A 16,765-nucleotide genomic window follows, 5' to 3' on the forward strand; every position below is an offset into this window, starting at 1 on the left:
GTGACTAGGGAGGCTGGAGGGTGGTTAGAGGCTGGAAGGAGGAGGATTCCCTGGGTCTGTTCCTTCCAAATACTGTTGAAGCAAGAGGCAGATTCAGGGAACCACTGGCATGCTGCCTTATGTTTTCAGTCAGCGGTAATTGCATAACATGTGATTTTCACTTCACTGCTTACTTAAATATAGTACCTCTATATTTAATATGACATACAAATCAAAGCTAACTTACCTATTTAAATATTCATCACACAGAAAGAAATCCTTACCGAGACTTGTAGAATATGTCTCAATTTTAAACCAGTTAGTATTCAGATTAGATTTTTTAAAATGATCTTTCTCTGGTTGCCTTAGTCCTATAAGTATAATCAAGGAAGCCGTGATTGTAGTTCTTAGATAGCCTCTGTCTTGGACAGTTGGAATCTGTTGGTCCGAACCTCGCCTGTCGCTGTTTCTCTAGGTATCATGTGGATTGGACGCCCTTCATGTCCCGGGGCAGAGCTAGTACTTTAGGAGCATTACGTTTGCCGTGCTGCTGTGCTGAGACGAAGATCCTTTAGTTAGGTGCACCCATGTTGTCCACTAGGAGTTGCTAACGGCTCTTACGTTCTCAGGGACAGGCCTGTCTTCGCAGCCATCCAGTCTACAAGCGCCAGCCTAAGTTTTCCTACAAATATCAGCCTCCGTAGGGACTTTTTGTCCAAGTGGTACTGATTTAGGTTTTCTTACAATCCTCACCCAAGAATATGTTTATTGATTTTTAAAAGACAGTAAGGAGTGAGCGGGATAGAAGGAGAGAGAGAGAAACTTCAATGTGAGAGAGAGACATTGATCAGTTGCCTCCCTGCAACCACTTATGCTCCCTGACCAGGGATCAAACCCACAACTTTTTGGTGTATGGGATGACGCTCCAACCAGCTGAGCCACTGAGCCAGGGTTTATTTATGTCATCCCTTTGTGCAGCTCAACTTTTTGAATCAAAGTTTTAGCCCGCAGTGACCATTTCTTTTTATAATCACTTGTTATAAAGTCCATTTATAAACAAAATGAAACCCATCAGGAAAAAAATACTATTTTCTGATGAAAAGAAATGAATTTCAGTGTAGTTTTAGAAAGAACCAGTCCATACATTTCAAGATTATGCTTCAGTTTATTGCACTTCGCAGATGTCGCACTTCCTAAAAATTGAAGGCAAGACCTTCCACCAGCAAGAAGGTTAGCCCTCACTTCATTGCAGTGCTCTATTTATTGCGCTGGGCTGTGACCAAACCCAGGGTATTTCCGAGGAAGGCCTATATGCGTAGTCCCTCCCAACCATGAATTTTTCATCCCCCAGGAAGAGAATTCACTATTACAAGACTTAAACCTTATGGAGAAAATGGTTTTGAGATGTTGCAGTCTGAAGTGAGTCCATAAAGTGCACAAAGGGACTACTGGCAGTAAGTGTGCACACCGCAGGGGTGGGCAAAGTAGGCTTCAGTTGTGAGCCTGTGAAATGTGTTGTTATTTATTACTGTACTATTCCTGTATGGACAACCGTAGACACGCTTTTGCACTCCTGTGTTCACATTAGCAGTTGGTGGTGCACAGTGGACTTTTTTTTATTTCCCCTTTTGTTCCCTCAGTTTCATTTGAGATGCTCGTGGGTCCTGTTTGCCTTGTGACAGACAAAATGCACACTCAGAGGCGTGTGCTTTCATGTGCCCGATTCTCCATCCGAATATTTCATGTCTTGATTGGTTTTCTAAGTAGGTGCCCTCTATTTGGTGGGTCACCACCTTGTTCCACAGACAGAATAACTTAGCCATTGAGATGAGGGAAGTTTCAGATCACTGTAGTAGTCCCCCCTCACCCACAGTTTTGTATTCTGGGGTTTCAGTTATTCATAGTCAGTCTTGGTCAGAAAATATTACATGGGAAATTTCAAAAATAAACAATTAATTGGTTTTAATTTCCACACCACTCCTGTCGGTGCAATGAAATGTCGTGCCGTCCTGCTCTGCCCCACTGGGAATGTGGATCACCCCTTTGGCCAGCGTGTCTTGCTGTGCACTCCACCCCCACCCGCCACCATCTGGATTACGGATCCACCGGTGCAGCGTTGCAGTGCTGGCGTCCCAGCGACCCTCGTCTTATTGTTATAGTTGTTCTCTTCTTATGAGGCATGGTTGTTCATCTCTTATTGTGCCTGATTTATACATTAAGCTTTATCATGGGTATGTATGTGTAGGAAAAACATAGTGCATGTATATTTGTGTGTATGTGTGTATACAAGTGTGCATATTTGTGCACACACAACACATACACACATACAGGGTTGGGTACTCTCTGCAGTTTCAGCATCACTGAGGGTCTTGAATCATATACCTCACAGATGAGGGGCCCATGTACTTCTAAATCAGTGTTTCTCAATGTCCCTCACCCTTGGCTCTTTTCCGTCACCATTGTGTAGAATTCCGTAGCCTCAGTGCCACCTGTGTTAACTCGGGGACACACTGGTGGTCAGTCTGGCATGCCAGCTCAGCCCCTCCTACAGTGGAGAATGCAGGTTGCACCCAGGTTGACTTTGTCTCCACTTCCTTTAATGGGCACCAGAACTACCTTGCAAAAGATTGCTTCTGCCCTCTGTCTGATGGTCCGCGGCTTAGACACTGTGCAAGCTTTGCGCTCGTGCCAGGCTCATTAAACAGAGTTTTCAGTTGTATACCCAATGTGACACCTTATTTTAAAAAGTATGTGTTCAACACTTAACTACTTACTGAGCCAATAGTTATAGACTGTAAGCTAGGAAAGCTCAGTTCTTTTTGGTTTTTTCTCTTAATTCTTGTACAACAGCGAATCATTGAACCCCTATTTCTGTTTTTCATTTTGGCAATTCCAAAATTTCATTTTGGCATATGCTTTAGTGCTGTCCAGTCACTAAAGCATATGACCAAAGTCCGGGCCTGCAAGCCACATTTTGCATAATGTTTACCACAGCTCACGGTCCCAGGCCAGGACACTGGACAGCACGGAGGAGGGAGGGGCAGGCCCGTCCGCATGGCCCCGCCCCTGCCCCTCTCCTCCCCCCTTGCCCCTATGGCCACCTCCCCTTACCCTGTGGACATGTAGTAAAAGAGGGTATAAAACTTACCCGTTTTATTTTTTCTATTTTAACAGAGCAGATGAAAATCTGTCCCCTCACTCTGAATCTTTTTTACTGTGTTTTATAGAGGTACCTTCTTTTTTCTTTTTATTTGCCCCTTTGCTCCTCGTGGAGCTTTTTCCCTTCCAAATACAAACACTGGATTCACATGACCAAACCGGGTCAGGTGGTAGCAGGGCTGCGCACACTCAGCGTTGTGTGTGTTTTCCTCAGTGACAGGGATTCACCTGGGCCCAGCCACAGCCCTTGTGACTTTTCTCTCACACCCATGAATTTTCCAGTTGCTGGTCCGGGGCCAGAGGGTGGAGTTGGTAGCCACGGAGCAGAGAAAACGTGGTTGGCTCCTCCTCAGATCCCAGCTTCAGCAACAGCGAGTTGCAAGCCAATTGAGCTAACTGGGTACACTTGTTAGAAGAAAGATTGTGCCTTTGTGGAGAATTATGCCAAAATTTCTGCTTCAACCCCCAGCAACAGATTCTTTGGGGTGTCTTAAAAGGCCATTTGGGGAATGGACTTACATGCAGCAAATAGAATTTCGGTTAAATGGTTACATTTGTTTCCCAAAGTGTATCAGAGGGAAGCCAAGCTCTTCAGAGAATGTGTTCATTAAAGATTTGAAGTGGGGTGGGAAGCGATAAAAAAAAGGCCAGTGGGTTCTCTTGTGAGATAGTGTTTTGTTCCTATGAATTGAATACACTCTCTGAAAAGTTTCAAAAAGGGACTGGGAAGAATGTATTTGCTTTGATCCAACATGTGGAGTGTTCCCTACTCCAAATGCCCTTTAATTTAGAAACATTGTTGAAAAGTCTACTGGAAGGTACATACAAATATAATATGTAAATAAGCTCTAATTAGTTATTTCAATTAATTATATTTTGTTTCTGCTTTGCAGCTCTATTTTTCTCCCCATACCATTGCTTGTCAGAGGACAACTTTGGCACCCTCCAAAAAAAAGTGTTTTTCTAACAGTAATTATTAAGAAAACACATTTTCCCCTCTCTTGAAAACTTTATAATGATAGTGAAATCCCAGACTGTGTATCTTTATAAGGAACTGTTTCAGACATTTTTAGTCTGTGATTTGCTAGTATAATATTAAAGAAGGAAATCTGGCAGTTAATTGAAAGAATGGGTGTTTCCTTCTTCAAATAAATGGTATGTGTTGTTTTTATAAAGTGAACCTACATCAAGCTACCAGCTAGCCTCTAATCTTCTTTCCCAACCATCCTATGTTCTTGTAATGATAAATATATTGGATTTGAAGATTAAAAGTTTTATTTCTTTGTAAGTCAAATAAGATTCTTCTCAGCGGGGACAATGAATGCTCTGGAAAAACACTGGTAAAATGAACTCAGGTTGTTTCTACATAGTAAATTTTTGGAAATAGACAGAACCTGAAATGTTGATTTTGGCAGCCTAGAAAATAAACTATGTGACAAATTACGAGCTTTTCAATGAGCTCATGATTTGTACGCCCTCTGCACTTTACTTGAATAGAAGTGGAAATGCAGGGCTTGAAGGGACTTTTGAGTCACCTAGAAATCAGGGAGCAGTGCCCCGCTTTGACACACCTCAGATCCTCGTGGTGGTTGGGTAGAAATGCCAGTTCCTAGGCCTTACCCCAGAGCTACAGAATCGGTGTCTCTGGGGGTGGGGAGTCTACGCTTTTCACAAACATCTCTAGAAAATCCTCATGCTCACTGAATTTGGCAAACCACCAATGTAGGCTAACCCATTAATTCTGCGGTGAGGAAAGCAGGCCTGGAGAGTTGACGGGTCAGACCTAACTGTACCCCAGGCGAGAACAGGCTTCCCGACTCTCGGCTTGTGCTTTTCTCCACGCCTCGAATCCAAAACAGTCCTGCGTAGGCAGATAGGTCGACACCTACTTCTGTTATTAGGGGCGGTTTCAGCACCCAGAGCAGGAGAGCATGATTCTGAATAAGGTGTGAAGGTGAACACACCCCAGGACTAGAGAGGTTGGAGTGTTTGTGCTGGTGCTCCTGCCTACACACTAAAACCTGAGTGGACCTGAGCCATGCTGTCTCAGCCTTTCCCTCTCTTATTAGCCTGGAGACCTCTGCAAACAGGTGAAGATGTTTAGCTCGTTTGTTAGCACATGTAGGTGAACCCCCAGAATGCTAGGCTTTGGACCTGTGTGCCTGGTTGATATACACATCTGTAGGTTATATCCTTTCTTAAAGTGCACACTTGTGTATTTTAATAGTGCCTAGAAAATTATAATAAAGGGATTAAAAAGTGCAGGCTGATATACCCAGTAGTACCTACTGCAGCAGATGTAAATATCCAGCAAATGCTTACTAACATGTATTATATCCATCAAATAACCAAAAAGCTAAAATAATCTAAATGTATTTTTGCAGTATTCTGCAATGAGAGTTTCAGCTGTAAGGATGGTTCTGAATTTTTACAAGATCATGATTACTTTCTAAATCATTAGGAAAGATTGAATTCTACCCATTGTCATTTCAGCATTGAGTTATTTGACGGCCTATTAATTTTTGGAAACTGCAATAGCCCAGTGTCTAGAATATGTCAAGATCCACTCAACTCTTTTTCAAACTCCATGTATGGACACAAGTGTAATGTATAAATCTTAGTACAGACAACACATTTTCACAGGGAAATTAACAAAAGTACCCTGTTGCAAGAGGCAGTTGACTGGGTTAGGAGGGTCAATTCTAGAATAGCTATGGGAAATTAAAATCTCTTTATATGCAAGTGGCTGGATGTGTGCTAAATAATACTCAGTTTATCATCCCTTCAACGTAAACAGTTGTTGATGGTCTGCTATATGCAAAGCTTTGTATGAAGTGCTGAGGATAAAAAACAGATCTGAAAAGATAATAGTGTGGTTCTGGCTGTACAAACACATAAAAAGGCCTGCGCGTGTAAGGAGACCTGTGCTAAATGCCGGACCAGCAGTGTGGCCGGGGAGTGCCACCGACAGCACCCACGCTCACAGCCTGGTGACTGGGACGGCCCCTCCTGCGCGTCCAGCAGGGGCAGCACTGAGTTTGGTTCCTCCCTGCCTTTCACACGTACCTCACCCTGCGGCCAATCTGGAGAACAGGGACCTGCTAGGGTTTTGTTGCTGCTCAATAGTAAAGAAATAGCTCTTTTAGGAAGGAAGAGTATCGAGCTCTTGAAGCATAATACCAACACATTTAGTTTCTGTCTCTCAGTACCTCCCATATTTAAAAGCAGTAGGATCTCATTCTCTTTGTGGTGGATGCACTGTGGAACTGCTTGATTACTCATGCTGTTTCGTTTCTAATGAAAATGCAAGTTCTGTGAGTTTTGTGATCCTTTTATTCTGCAGTTCATGTGAATCAGTATCTTCTTAGGTTGGCAATTTGCTAAGTGTGTTTTAGCGCTTTCTAATGGAAATGGGGTACAATGCTGATCATTATATCATTATTATTAATGGTAGTAGTAATTTATTTTGTACCCATATCACAAAACAGACTATGAGATTTCTTTGATAAATGTAGTTCTTAGTACCCAGCCATGGAATGGGCCATATGGAAGGATTTCTAAAATGAAAGTTGTAAATCAAAAATGTCAAGAAAGTGCTGCTGTTTATATAATCATGATTCCCACCTGTCTGGATTTTGTTGGATTGCCTGGGACAGAGTTCTCTACTCATCGGCAGAAGGTAGCTCCTCCATCTAAAGAACACTAGTACTTTCTTGGTGGCAGAGCCGTGGTCATCACCAGGTTCCCTGACAGTACCAGGACAGCACTCACAGACCATGGACTTCCTTGGACACAAACAGGGCCTTCGCAATGACTTGTAGGCAACCAGTGGTCTTGAGTAATCATTAGGATGCGGCAAAGTAGAGGTCAGAGAAGAGGACCATGTGTAAAGAGAACTAGTGTGTACCAAGATACGGAGGGTGAAGTGGGCACACTGTGTTTATTCGGGAAACAGTGTGGAGAGTTCTCTGACTGGAATAAAGAGGTTACATTCCCACTGGAGAGTAGTAGGAATGGGTGGTTGGAAAGGGGAGATGGGGCCAATCAAAGGACACACTTCTTTCATTGACTTTGGAAGTGAAGCTACATACCAGTTTTTAGGGTTATTTTAGAGTCACACAAGCTCAGAGCCCAGTCCAGCTCTGCCCCTTGTTGACTGGGCAACCTCAAGACAAAATACCTAACGTGGCTACAGCCTTAGTCTACTCATCTGTGAAACGGCTGGTAACATCTCTCAGAGAGCTGTGTGGCTCCTGTGCCATCCTCTGTGAGAAGCCCCAGCAGAGCGCCTTGTGGACACAGTGTCTGAGGAGGGAAGCGAGGAGATAAAAGTGGGCTTGTGGGGAGACTGGTCTGTGGCAGCCGGTGCTGAAGCGCTGAAGTCAGGAGAGGCGGAAATGGGACCAGGGGAAGCTGCTGGGGAGGAAGGGGGACGCAGGTATCCATACATGGGTTCTCCGTGATTTCTTTCCCATTGTGGAATTGTGTTTAAATCCAGGGTTGTATAGCCTTGTCCTGTGCTGTACGGTACAATAACCACAGACTTTTGTGTTTGCTTTGAACAGGATGCCAGCGGTCCATAGGCCTTTCCAACGGCAAGGCCAAGGTGTGCAATTACAGCGGCTGGTATTACTGCGGCAGCTGCCACGTGGACGACAGCTTCCTCATCCCAGCACGCGTAGTCCACAACTGGGACACTTCGAAATACAAGGTAGGCCAGAAGCTGGGTTCACATGCCGTCACGGGCATAAGACCGTGAAGCACACTTGACTAGGTAGTCTCTTAAAAGCTACAAGATCTTTTCCCACTTTCTGTTGATTGTGTTATTTTCCTCCCGTCTGTGGTTGTAACTACCAGGACTCCTGTGCTGATGATCCCCACTTTTCTCTCCAGCTTCAGTTTTGCTCCTGAAAGTGAGATCTGTGGAGTTAATTGCCTAATGGACACCTCCACTTCAGTTTTCAACCTAGTTGTCTTCGGGATATGGGGATTGGTTAGCTACATTGTACAGCGTTTCCACTCTTGCATAAACCAGGAACTAGACATTGGCAGGCGAGGAATCTAACCCTGCAATGGGGTGGTACTTTAGGCTTAGGGTTCTTTTTCGGTCCTGTGCCTGCCACACAATAGAGAACTCTGTCACCTGATCTGACGAGAGCCCTTCTGATCCTTCTGCCTGAATATTGTCACATCCGTTTTGAATGACCCTTCCATGCAGGTGCTGTGAACAAAAACAGGCTGTATAATAGTTGGGGTTTTTTTTTTGCCTCCTGGCTACTAGATGTCTGAGACTTGTTTTCACTGTAGCTGTACATCACCGGGGACCGAGGGTAGGTGGAGCGGAGATGATGGCTGTGGCCCACCTGTAATCTTTGAAGTTGTAGACGAACACAGAAATTGTGAGTGATCAGTTGGCTCGCATCCCCGGGCAGCGCTGCCTCCTTTTCTCCTTAGTAACCATCTGCATCTTCACTGTCTTCAAGAGGCCTCATCCTAATCCTTAGTTTATGACCTTGCCTCCTTCAGGAGAAAACTGAAGCTACGAGATCTGAATATGAATACCTACACATCCCGTGGGTGCTCAGCCTCAGTATGCCCCCCAAGTGGGCTTTCTCACCCTCACCCAGTGCGCATGGCTCCACCAGTCAGCACTGCCGGGGCTGGGAGGACCCCTGGTCTGCCTAATCAGCTAGCAGGAATCAACTGTGGAACTTGAGCTCTTGCGGTCATGCTGTGCACTGTACCCATGGCTCTACCACCCAAACTTGAACCCTCAGCATCACTCATGTGAAGGAACTCAGTAGCTTCCTACCTGTGCTTCCTGCCTTCAAGTCTTGCCCTAGCAATATTCCAAAAAAGTTATAATTTGTACCGACAATGTTTCAAAGAAGTTCTAATTTGCCCCCCAAAAATTTGTTCAAAAGAAGTCCTAAACTCACCTTAGGTAAATTTTGTCCCCTCCTCAGTCTCAGTGAGGAGGGGACAAAATTTTTGTCCTTCACATTCTGAGTGAAGATAATAATAATACCTATTTTATAAGGTTGCTCTTTGCTTAAATAAATGATTCACAGAAAGCACCTAGTACAGTGCCTGGTGTATAGTAAGTGCTCAGTTAATGGCTGCTTTTACCCTGTTTGTACCTAAGGTAAACACAAATCTCTTAGCTTGGCATAAAGACCTTCGTGATCTTTAGTCCCTGCCTTTCTAGCTCCTTCATCCACTATGTCCCTGCCCCCATGAGTCTTCTCAGTAAGATCACACTCCTCCTCTTCCCCAGTTTGCCACGCCATTTCACACCTTTCTTCCTCTTGCCCTCGTTCTGAATGGCACCTCCTAAACCCAGCTGAAACCTCATTTCCTCTCCTGATTCTTTCCTTCCCCTCTACCACGCACAGTTATCATCCTCTCCTCTGCATCTTGTACTTGACACTCTGAATAAGGCTATAAATATATTTGCCATGTGTGCATTAGATAAAAACTTATTTAGAGGGAAAGAGCACCAGTTGGATTTGGCTTAGACAGTTTAGATTAATCTGCTTGGAGCGGGGCTTTGACAGCTGTGAGAGGTGTATAAGAGCGTGTCAGTGAGGCGGTCCCAGCCCCATAATCGTTGAGGGCTTAGGCCGGTGGCACCTGCCAGCAGCGTATATGCCAGTCAGGGGAGCTAAAGCAGAAAAGGTGTCACTGAATGAGGGAAATGAGAAACTGGGGCATAGTTTATGAAGATGTGAAATGAAGGCAGCAGTCAAGTCTGTCTGCAGTGAGCTGTAGAGGCCACCCACACCGTCTGCCGTCAGTTTAGTTGTCAGTGACCTGAGGTCTTGCTACGTGGCAGGCCTTTTCCCATGGCGGTCATTCAAATGGCAGGGTCTGATTCTCAGAGGAGAGTAACTAATGGACGCTATCGGGTACCCCCACTTCATCCATGTTGCACGTGAGCAAAATGTCCTCTGTCAGACCAGCCCTTCTTGGGATGTCAGTGGACAAGAGCAGATTTTAAAGCAAAACCAGAGCTGGTCGACTTTATCTGGATCATCTCGCACGGGCATTAAGTAACTGCAGTGTATTCCATTTAGTGCAGTGTCTGTCTGTCTTTGCTCAAATGCAGGATTTAACTTAATGTTCCTAATTGTGAGGATCAATTCAGACCTATCAGTTTCCAAAACCAGACATCTTTCCGTGAGATCTGCCTGCTGTCCCTAATAGCAAGTACGTGACTGGCTTGCCTATCCATTTAAAAGAGTGAAAAAATGGTTTCTCGGAGCAGGATGAAATCTGTCATCTTAAGCGTTTCCTTGTCTGTCCTCTGGGGTAATAATAATCCTAATTATTTTTAAAGCAGGATTTCATCTATTTTCCGATGTACATCCTGCAAATTGAATTGAGCTCCAGGATTACCCGGCAGCTAAACCCTATCCTCAAATTCTATAGCCATTTTCTAATGAGATTCTCTTTGATAATAAGATACCCCCCGCCCCACGCACCATTATTCAAAATACTGAGCATGACAAAGAGGTGGTCAGAAACTCGGACTTAGCCTCAACTCTTCCTCACGGTTCCCCTCCATTGTGCTTTTGCAAAATATTTTTGTATCCTAGCCTGAATATTCACATTCCATTTAGCTGGGGGTTTTCCATGTTACATAAACCATTTCCTGTCTCTATTATCTTGAGAGGCATTCAAGGCAGACTCTATTGCCCTTGCAGAGCTGGAGAGCCGTTCGCTGAGGGGGAAACCACTTGTTCACAGCCATTTGGAGATTTCGAGAACAAATTGTAATTAAACTTAAGATCTCCTGATTCCTCCTCCATTAGCCCACAGTAGCTGTTTTAACAGGACCAAGAGGTATTGTGGTTGGAGTTGGTCTCATTAAGGCTTTCGCCATGGTTTTTCGGAGTTGGGAAAAAGTACTGGGAGAGAACCTTATGCCAAAGCAATAAGTGGTTATTTGACTGTGGTAAGATAATGGGTGATCATTTTTTTCCTTTTTCAGTTTTTATTCTCCAAGTTTTCAGTCATGTAATACTATTTTTATTATTTTGTAAATTTTAACCGTCACTTAGCTCCATATATTCTGTTTAAGAAAATATGTATTAGAAATTAATGTTTTTTAATGCCTCAGAATTATTATTACAATTGTTCTGTCCTGTGATGGAAAACTTCACTGTGCATTAATGTGGTGTGAGAGGCTATTTTGCTGTAAAGAAATTGCCTCGTGGTGGTATACATTGTGCTCTTCTATTTTGACTAAACTTCCAGAAGTTTCAGAAGGTACAAAGCGCATAGAGACCTAGATAATTTCCCTCTTTCTCCTACCCACTCTGTTCTTCTTGCCTCAGGCAAGTGGATTACACAAATGTGGCTTTTATGCAGATATGGCAATATGTGATGTAGCATATGGGCTCCTCTTAGAGAACTTCCATTTAGACCATCAAACTCTTCCTTGGGCTTTTTAGAAAAATATACAGCTACTCCAGATTCCATCATGAATTTTACACATGCAAACACACCAGTTTATTCAACCTGACCTTTTGGGGGTTTTTTGATGGACATTAAGGTTTTCCCAGTCTTTTGCTCTGATAGGCGGTGATTCAATAAATAGCTTTATACGTCACTTTGAATATAAGTTCTCTTGTTTTGAGTGCGACTCCCTGCAGATCATTTTCTAGATGTAGGTGCGCGCCTCCACATAGATGGATATTGCCAAACTGCCCTCAGTCAGGCTGGTACACTGTACTGTTACCCTGTCTCCTTGCAGGTGCCCTTCTTCCCTTCGTACCAGGACATCAGCTGTCACATCTGTTGTCACTGTGCTGCCTCTCGGGTCCTTTCCCTTTTCTACTCTGTTACCTCTGAATAAGTTGTGAACTTGGAAACAAATAACCGAGCTGTTAGGAGTGTGTTTAAGGTAATGGTGTGTGGCTTGAAGTCACAGCCGTGAAAACTGTGAAGTACTTGTTCATTTGCTCAACAAGCATTTATTGAACAGAGACCGTGCTCACCATTCCAGGCTCTGGAGCACACACAGTCTCCGCCTCGAGAATTCCTCCTGAAGGAGGAAGACAGTAAACGAATACACCACTAAGAGACTTCTAGACCTATGAAGTGTGGCTGGACTTTAGTGTTTGTTTTAGACTGAAAATCAAACAGGAACCTGCATGCCAGTGTACCGCCTCGTTATACTACAGGTTAGTCTGTTCATAGCCAGCTTGCTTGCTGTTTGGGGAGGAAGGAAGGACAGGGACCACCTCTTTGAAAGAGTGAAGAGGAGACAGCTTATGGTAGAGTTATGGAAAAATAAAAAGAACTGTGAATGGAAACAGTGCTAAAAACCACAGAGTACCCAGAGATTGAAATTTTGGTTTTAATTCTGCCACAATAAGTCACCTAAGCTCTCTGGACTCAATTTTCTCTTCTAGATTAGGTCAGCACTTCTCAAAGTGCGGTCCATGGAACATTAACAAGCTCTGTGCATGTTAACAGTAGTTACTCAGAAAGGGGGTCCCACAGTTGGGCCACAGGGAGGTCATCTTTATAATCTGATTAGGGCCCCTCCAGGAGAACACAGCCCCAGGAGTTCACAGCTTGGCAAGAGAATGGACGGAGTTAGACAGAGATGCCCCTTCCTCCCACTGGTAGTGGAGCCCAGGCTGGATTTCATCTCTCTCCACGCCCTCTGCCCCGATACAGCCGGTACCACGGTAAACAGCTGCCTTGCCTATGGTCAGATAGGTTTAGGAAGTGGCTGGGGTGAGGGGCTTTTTATCTAATACAAGATGTCCCAGGGCTTTAATATGCCAACTTGTTATACTTGAATCATCAAGAGAAAAATGTGACGTGTGGCATATTCCTTGTTGGACCTCAGAACTTCTTTTTTGCAGGATTAGTATTCCTTGGAACACAGGTTGAGAAAAACTGAACTAGATTATCTGTACCAATCCTTGCTATTCTAAGATTGTGTTCCCATTTGTTTTATTTGGATTCATTTCCCTCCTTTAACAAAAACTGGAGTCCTCACTGCCGCCACCACTGCCACATCATCTCCAACTTCCTGTCTATGGTTAAACATTCCCTTTGCCCCACTGCGTTAGTACCCGCGGCTCTGTTTTTTGGGGAACATACTAGGAAGCTCTGCTACAACCTCCCTCTCAGATCCGTGTAAACCTGAACACCACTGAAGCCCTCTGTTTCTAAGAGGTAGCTGTGACTTCCGCCAATATGGAGGCATAGGTGGAGACACCGTGCTTTCTCACACAATCAAGTTTAGAGACAACTAAATATTAGCAACAGAAAACACAGCCAGAACACAAAAAAATTGAACTTTTCGGAAGTCTGATAACAACCAATTCTTCAGCCTGACCAGTAAGAGGGGCGAAACCAGCAGCTGGCAGAGCGGGGTTGCACAGGAAAACTCGGTCAGACGGACTCAGGCGCATGGATCCCAGGCGTGGGGTTGCAAAGGGCCAACCCAGTGAGCGTGACCCAGTGAGCGACCGGCGAGGGTGAAGGGCGGCAGGTTGACTGTGCTGGTGCATTCCTGCACAGGTGGACCAGCGAGGGAGTAGGCAGTGAGACAGGACCGAGCAGGTCCCAGCGAAAGCAGGCAGCAGAGAGGGCCGCCATTTCCCGGCTCTGACTCTGCCCCCATATACAGTATCACAACCCAGCGACCCTACCCTGGAGGCCCCACCCCGCCCCTAGGGCTCCGCTCCTCATACTTAACGGGCTCAAACAGACCAAAAATGGCTCAAGAAGATCTCAAAGCCCCAGAGCCCATAAATAAGTGATGAAGAAATAGCAAAACTTTCAGATGCACAGTTCAAAACACTGGTCATCAGGATGCTCACAGAACTGGTTGATTTTACTCACAAATTAGAGGAACATAGGAAGGCTAAACTAATTGAAATGAAGGGCAATACACAGGAAACCAATAGTAATGGAAAGGAAACTAGGACTGAAATCAAAGGAGTGGACCAGAAGGAGGATAAAAATGACCAACCAGAAAAGAATGAAGAAACAAGAATTCAAAAAAATGAGGAGAGGCTTAGGAACCTTCAGGACATCTTTAAACATTCCAACATCTGAATTCCAACATCTGGTACCAGAAGGGGAAGAGGAACACCCACGAGTGGAAAACTTATTTGAACAAATAATAAAGAAGAATTTCCCCAATCTGGCAAAGGAAATAGACTTCCAGGAAATCCGGGAAGCTCAGAGAGTCCCAAAGAAGTTGGACCCAAGAAGAAACACACCAAGGCACATCATCATTACATTAGCCAAGATTAAAATGAAAGAGAGAATCCTACAAGCAGCAAGAGATAAGGGGACAGTCACCTACAAAGGAGTCCCCATCAGACTGTCAGTGGATTTCTCAAAAGAGACCTTACAGGCAAGAAGGGGCTGGAAAGAGGTATTCCAAGTCATGAAATCCAAAGACTTCCAACCAAGATTGCTCTATCCAGCAAAACTTTCATTTAGAATGGAAGGGCAGATAAAGTGCTTCTCAGATAAGATCAAATTCAAGGAGTTCATCATCACCAAGCTCTTATTAGATGAAATGTTAAAGGGACTTATCTAAGAAAAAAAAGATAAAAAAGATGAACAGTGAAAGGACAGCAAACTCACAGTTATTAACAACCACATCTAAAACAAAAGCAAGCTAAAAGGACAGCTAGATCAGGAGCAGAACCATAGAAATGAATATCTCATGGAGGGTTAGCAACAGGGGAGTGGGAGAAGGAGAAGGGGGGAGAAGGTACAGAAAATAACATAGATGGTAGGTAGAAAATAGATAGGGGGAGGGCAAGAATAGTATGGGAAATATAGAATCCAAAGAACTTGAGACACATGGTCATAAACTAAAGGGGGGGAATGGTAGGGGTGGGGTGGTGCAGGGTGGAGGGGAATGAAGGGGGAATAGAACTGTAATGGCATAATCAATAAAATAAAAATTAAAAAAAAAGAGGTAGCTGTCACCAGAATAATAATTCTGTGTGCTAAGGATGCTTCATGTTCAAATTAAATGATGTGTTTATTTGTAAATACATATGTGTATGTAGCAGGTTTGGTCATTATTCATTTCGAACTAATTATGGCTACTTATGGCCTGTTTGCTGCAGTGCCTTAAGGGTGGGGGTGGGGGAGACACCTCTCCCCCCCCCCCCCCCCCGGGTGTCCTCCCCCTGCACTCACTCAGCTCATGGAGACTCAGGGCTGCGAAGGAAGAACCAGTTCACAAACTATGACACAGTCACGGGTTTGAGTTCTTACAGCTTCAACTATTCTGTCACAAGGTAGAAGAGCAATGGAAAGAATTTCATTTATATTGATAATAATAATAAGCACTAAGCATTATCTAGTAAAATACTAATAGGTCAATAAATAAGCGAGCTATATGACCCTGTAAAATCTCTGATAAAGAAAGAGTATAGGGCTCACCCATCCACACCTGTGGGCTGAGTTCTCATATACGGCACAAGTAGCACCCCGGCTTTTCGTGTTTTCCGTGTGTTTGGTTGGCAGGAAGTGGGACAGTAGCTCTTATCCTTTAGGTGAAATACAGTCGGGGTTCACGTAATATAATATATACGGGGTTCACGTAATATATAACTCACGTAATATTTATATTAACTAGGAAGGAACTTACTGTCATGTAAACCTTATCACCTAAGGATGTCATTGGCTTCCTTCCCTAAGTAACTATATATAATTTAAACATTTTCTTTTTTAAAAAAGCTGTTAGATCACAGTCGAGTTTGAAAGTGAAATCCTTATACCAGTGCAGAGAGCCATTTGGAACTTAGGGGGAAAGTGCTCTATTTGGCAAAAATGGCATTTTACGCCAAATTTTGAGTTCTCTGGAGCATTTCCTCACCAGTACATGACCCTCTCTCAAAAAGAAGTGCTTGCTCAGCCTGGCTGCCCCGACAGCTCGCTCTCGCTCCGCGGGGACTTGCTCACCTCCTCGGGCAGCCAGGCCCACAGTGCACTCTGTATTCTTAAGCTACTTACTAACCTCGTGAAGCAACGCCTCAGACATTATTGAAACTAGCTCTGTTTTTGTTTTTGGCAATTTCGGTTTATGAACGCTGATGTCAGTAGCCGCTGTCCCATTTGTCTTACTGCTTTTACCGTCTCTGTAAAAGACTTTTTTCCCCCTCCCTTTCGGGCTTAAGTGCCACCTGAAGAGAGAAGCCTTTTAAGGCCTGGAAGACTGGCCAGTGCCCTTTGTCCTTCTGTTCACCTACTAAAAGGTAGCATTGTTAACCTAACTCAGCAGGGCCCTGACTCAGTGTAAACACTGCTCAATAGAGCCAGAACGACTAATTGAATTGTACAATACATCATTTTTCAGCAACAGTTTCAAGTGGATTGTACTTCATTTTCCAGAACACCATTTGCTTTTCCCCTCATTTAAGATATGTAAATATGGCAAATATTTAACCGTGATTAAAAAATGTATTTGAACCCCAGTTCTGTCTTTCCCCACTGAACTGCGAGCTGTGTGAGGACAGGGCCATACCTGTTTTCTTCCCCACTGCGTGCCTACTGCTCACCGCAGTGGCCGGCACGTGCCCGCGGCTCTGTGCCTCGAAGTGTGGCATTATTCAGCCCTGCCAGTTGCTGT

At 44.2% G+C, this 16,765-nt stretch overlaps 1 protein-coding gene and 1 pseudogene across 6 annotated transcripts in view; one reads left to right on the forward strand and one right to left on the reverse strand.

Annotated features, from left to right (window-relative positions):
• PLEKHM3 (pleckstrin homology domain containing M3) overlaps nt 1-16,765 on the forward strand; it is a 176,595-nt gene that overhangs the window by 55,576 nt on the left and 104,254 nt on the right. For all 6 annotated transcript variants that reach the window (XM_037165943.2, XM_037165938.2, XM_037165942.2 and 3 more), the window contains exon 4: nt 7,704-7,849. In XM_037165943.2, coding sequence (XP_037021838.2) covers nt 7,704-7,849 — 146 coding nt within the window. The remainder of the gene's footprint in view (nt 1-7,703; nt 7,850-16,765) is intronic.
• The window catches only part of LOC119064338 (60S ribosomal protein L4-like), a 122,370-nt pseudogene that overhangs the window by 47,268 nt on the left and 58,337 nt on the right, over nt 1-16,765 (reverse strand).

Source organism: Artibeus jamaicensis, unplaced genomic scaffold (genome assembly GCF_021234435.1).
Source record: "Artibeus jamaicensis isolate MK-2021 breed Jamaican fruit bat unplaced genomic scaffold, CSHL_Jam_final contig_1015, whole genome shotgun sequence".
NCBI classification, from domain to species: Eukaryota; Metazoa; Chordata; class Mammalia; order Chiroptera; family Phyllostomidae; genus Artibeus; species Artibeus jamaicensis.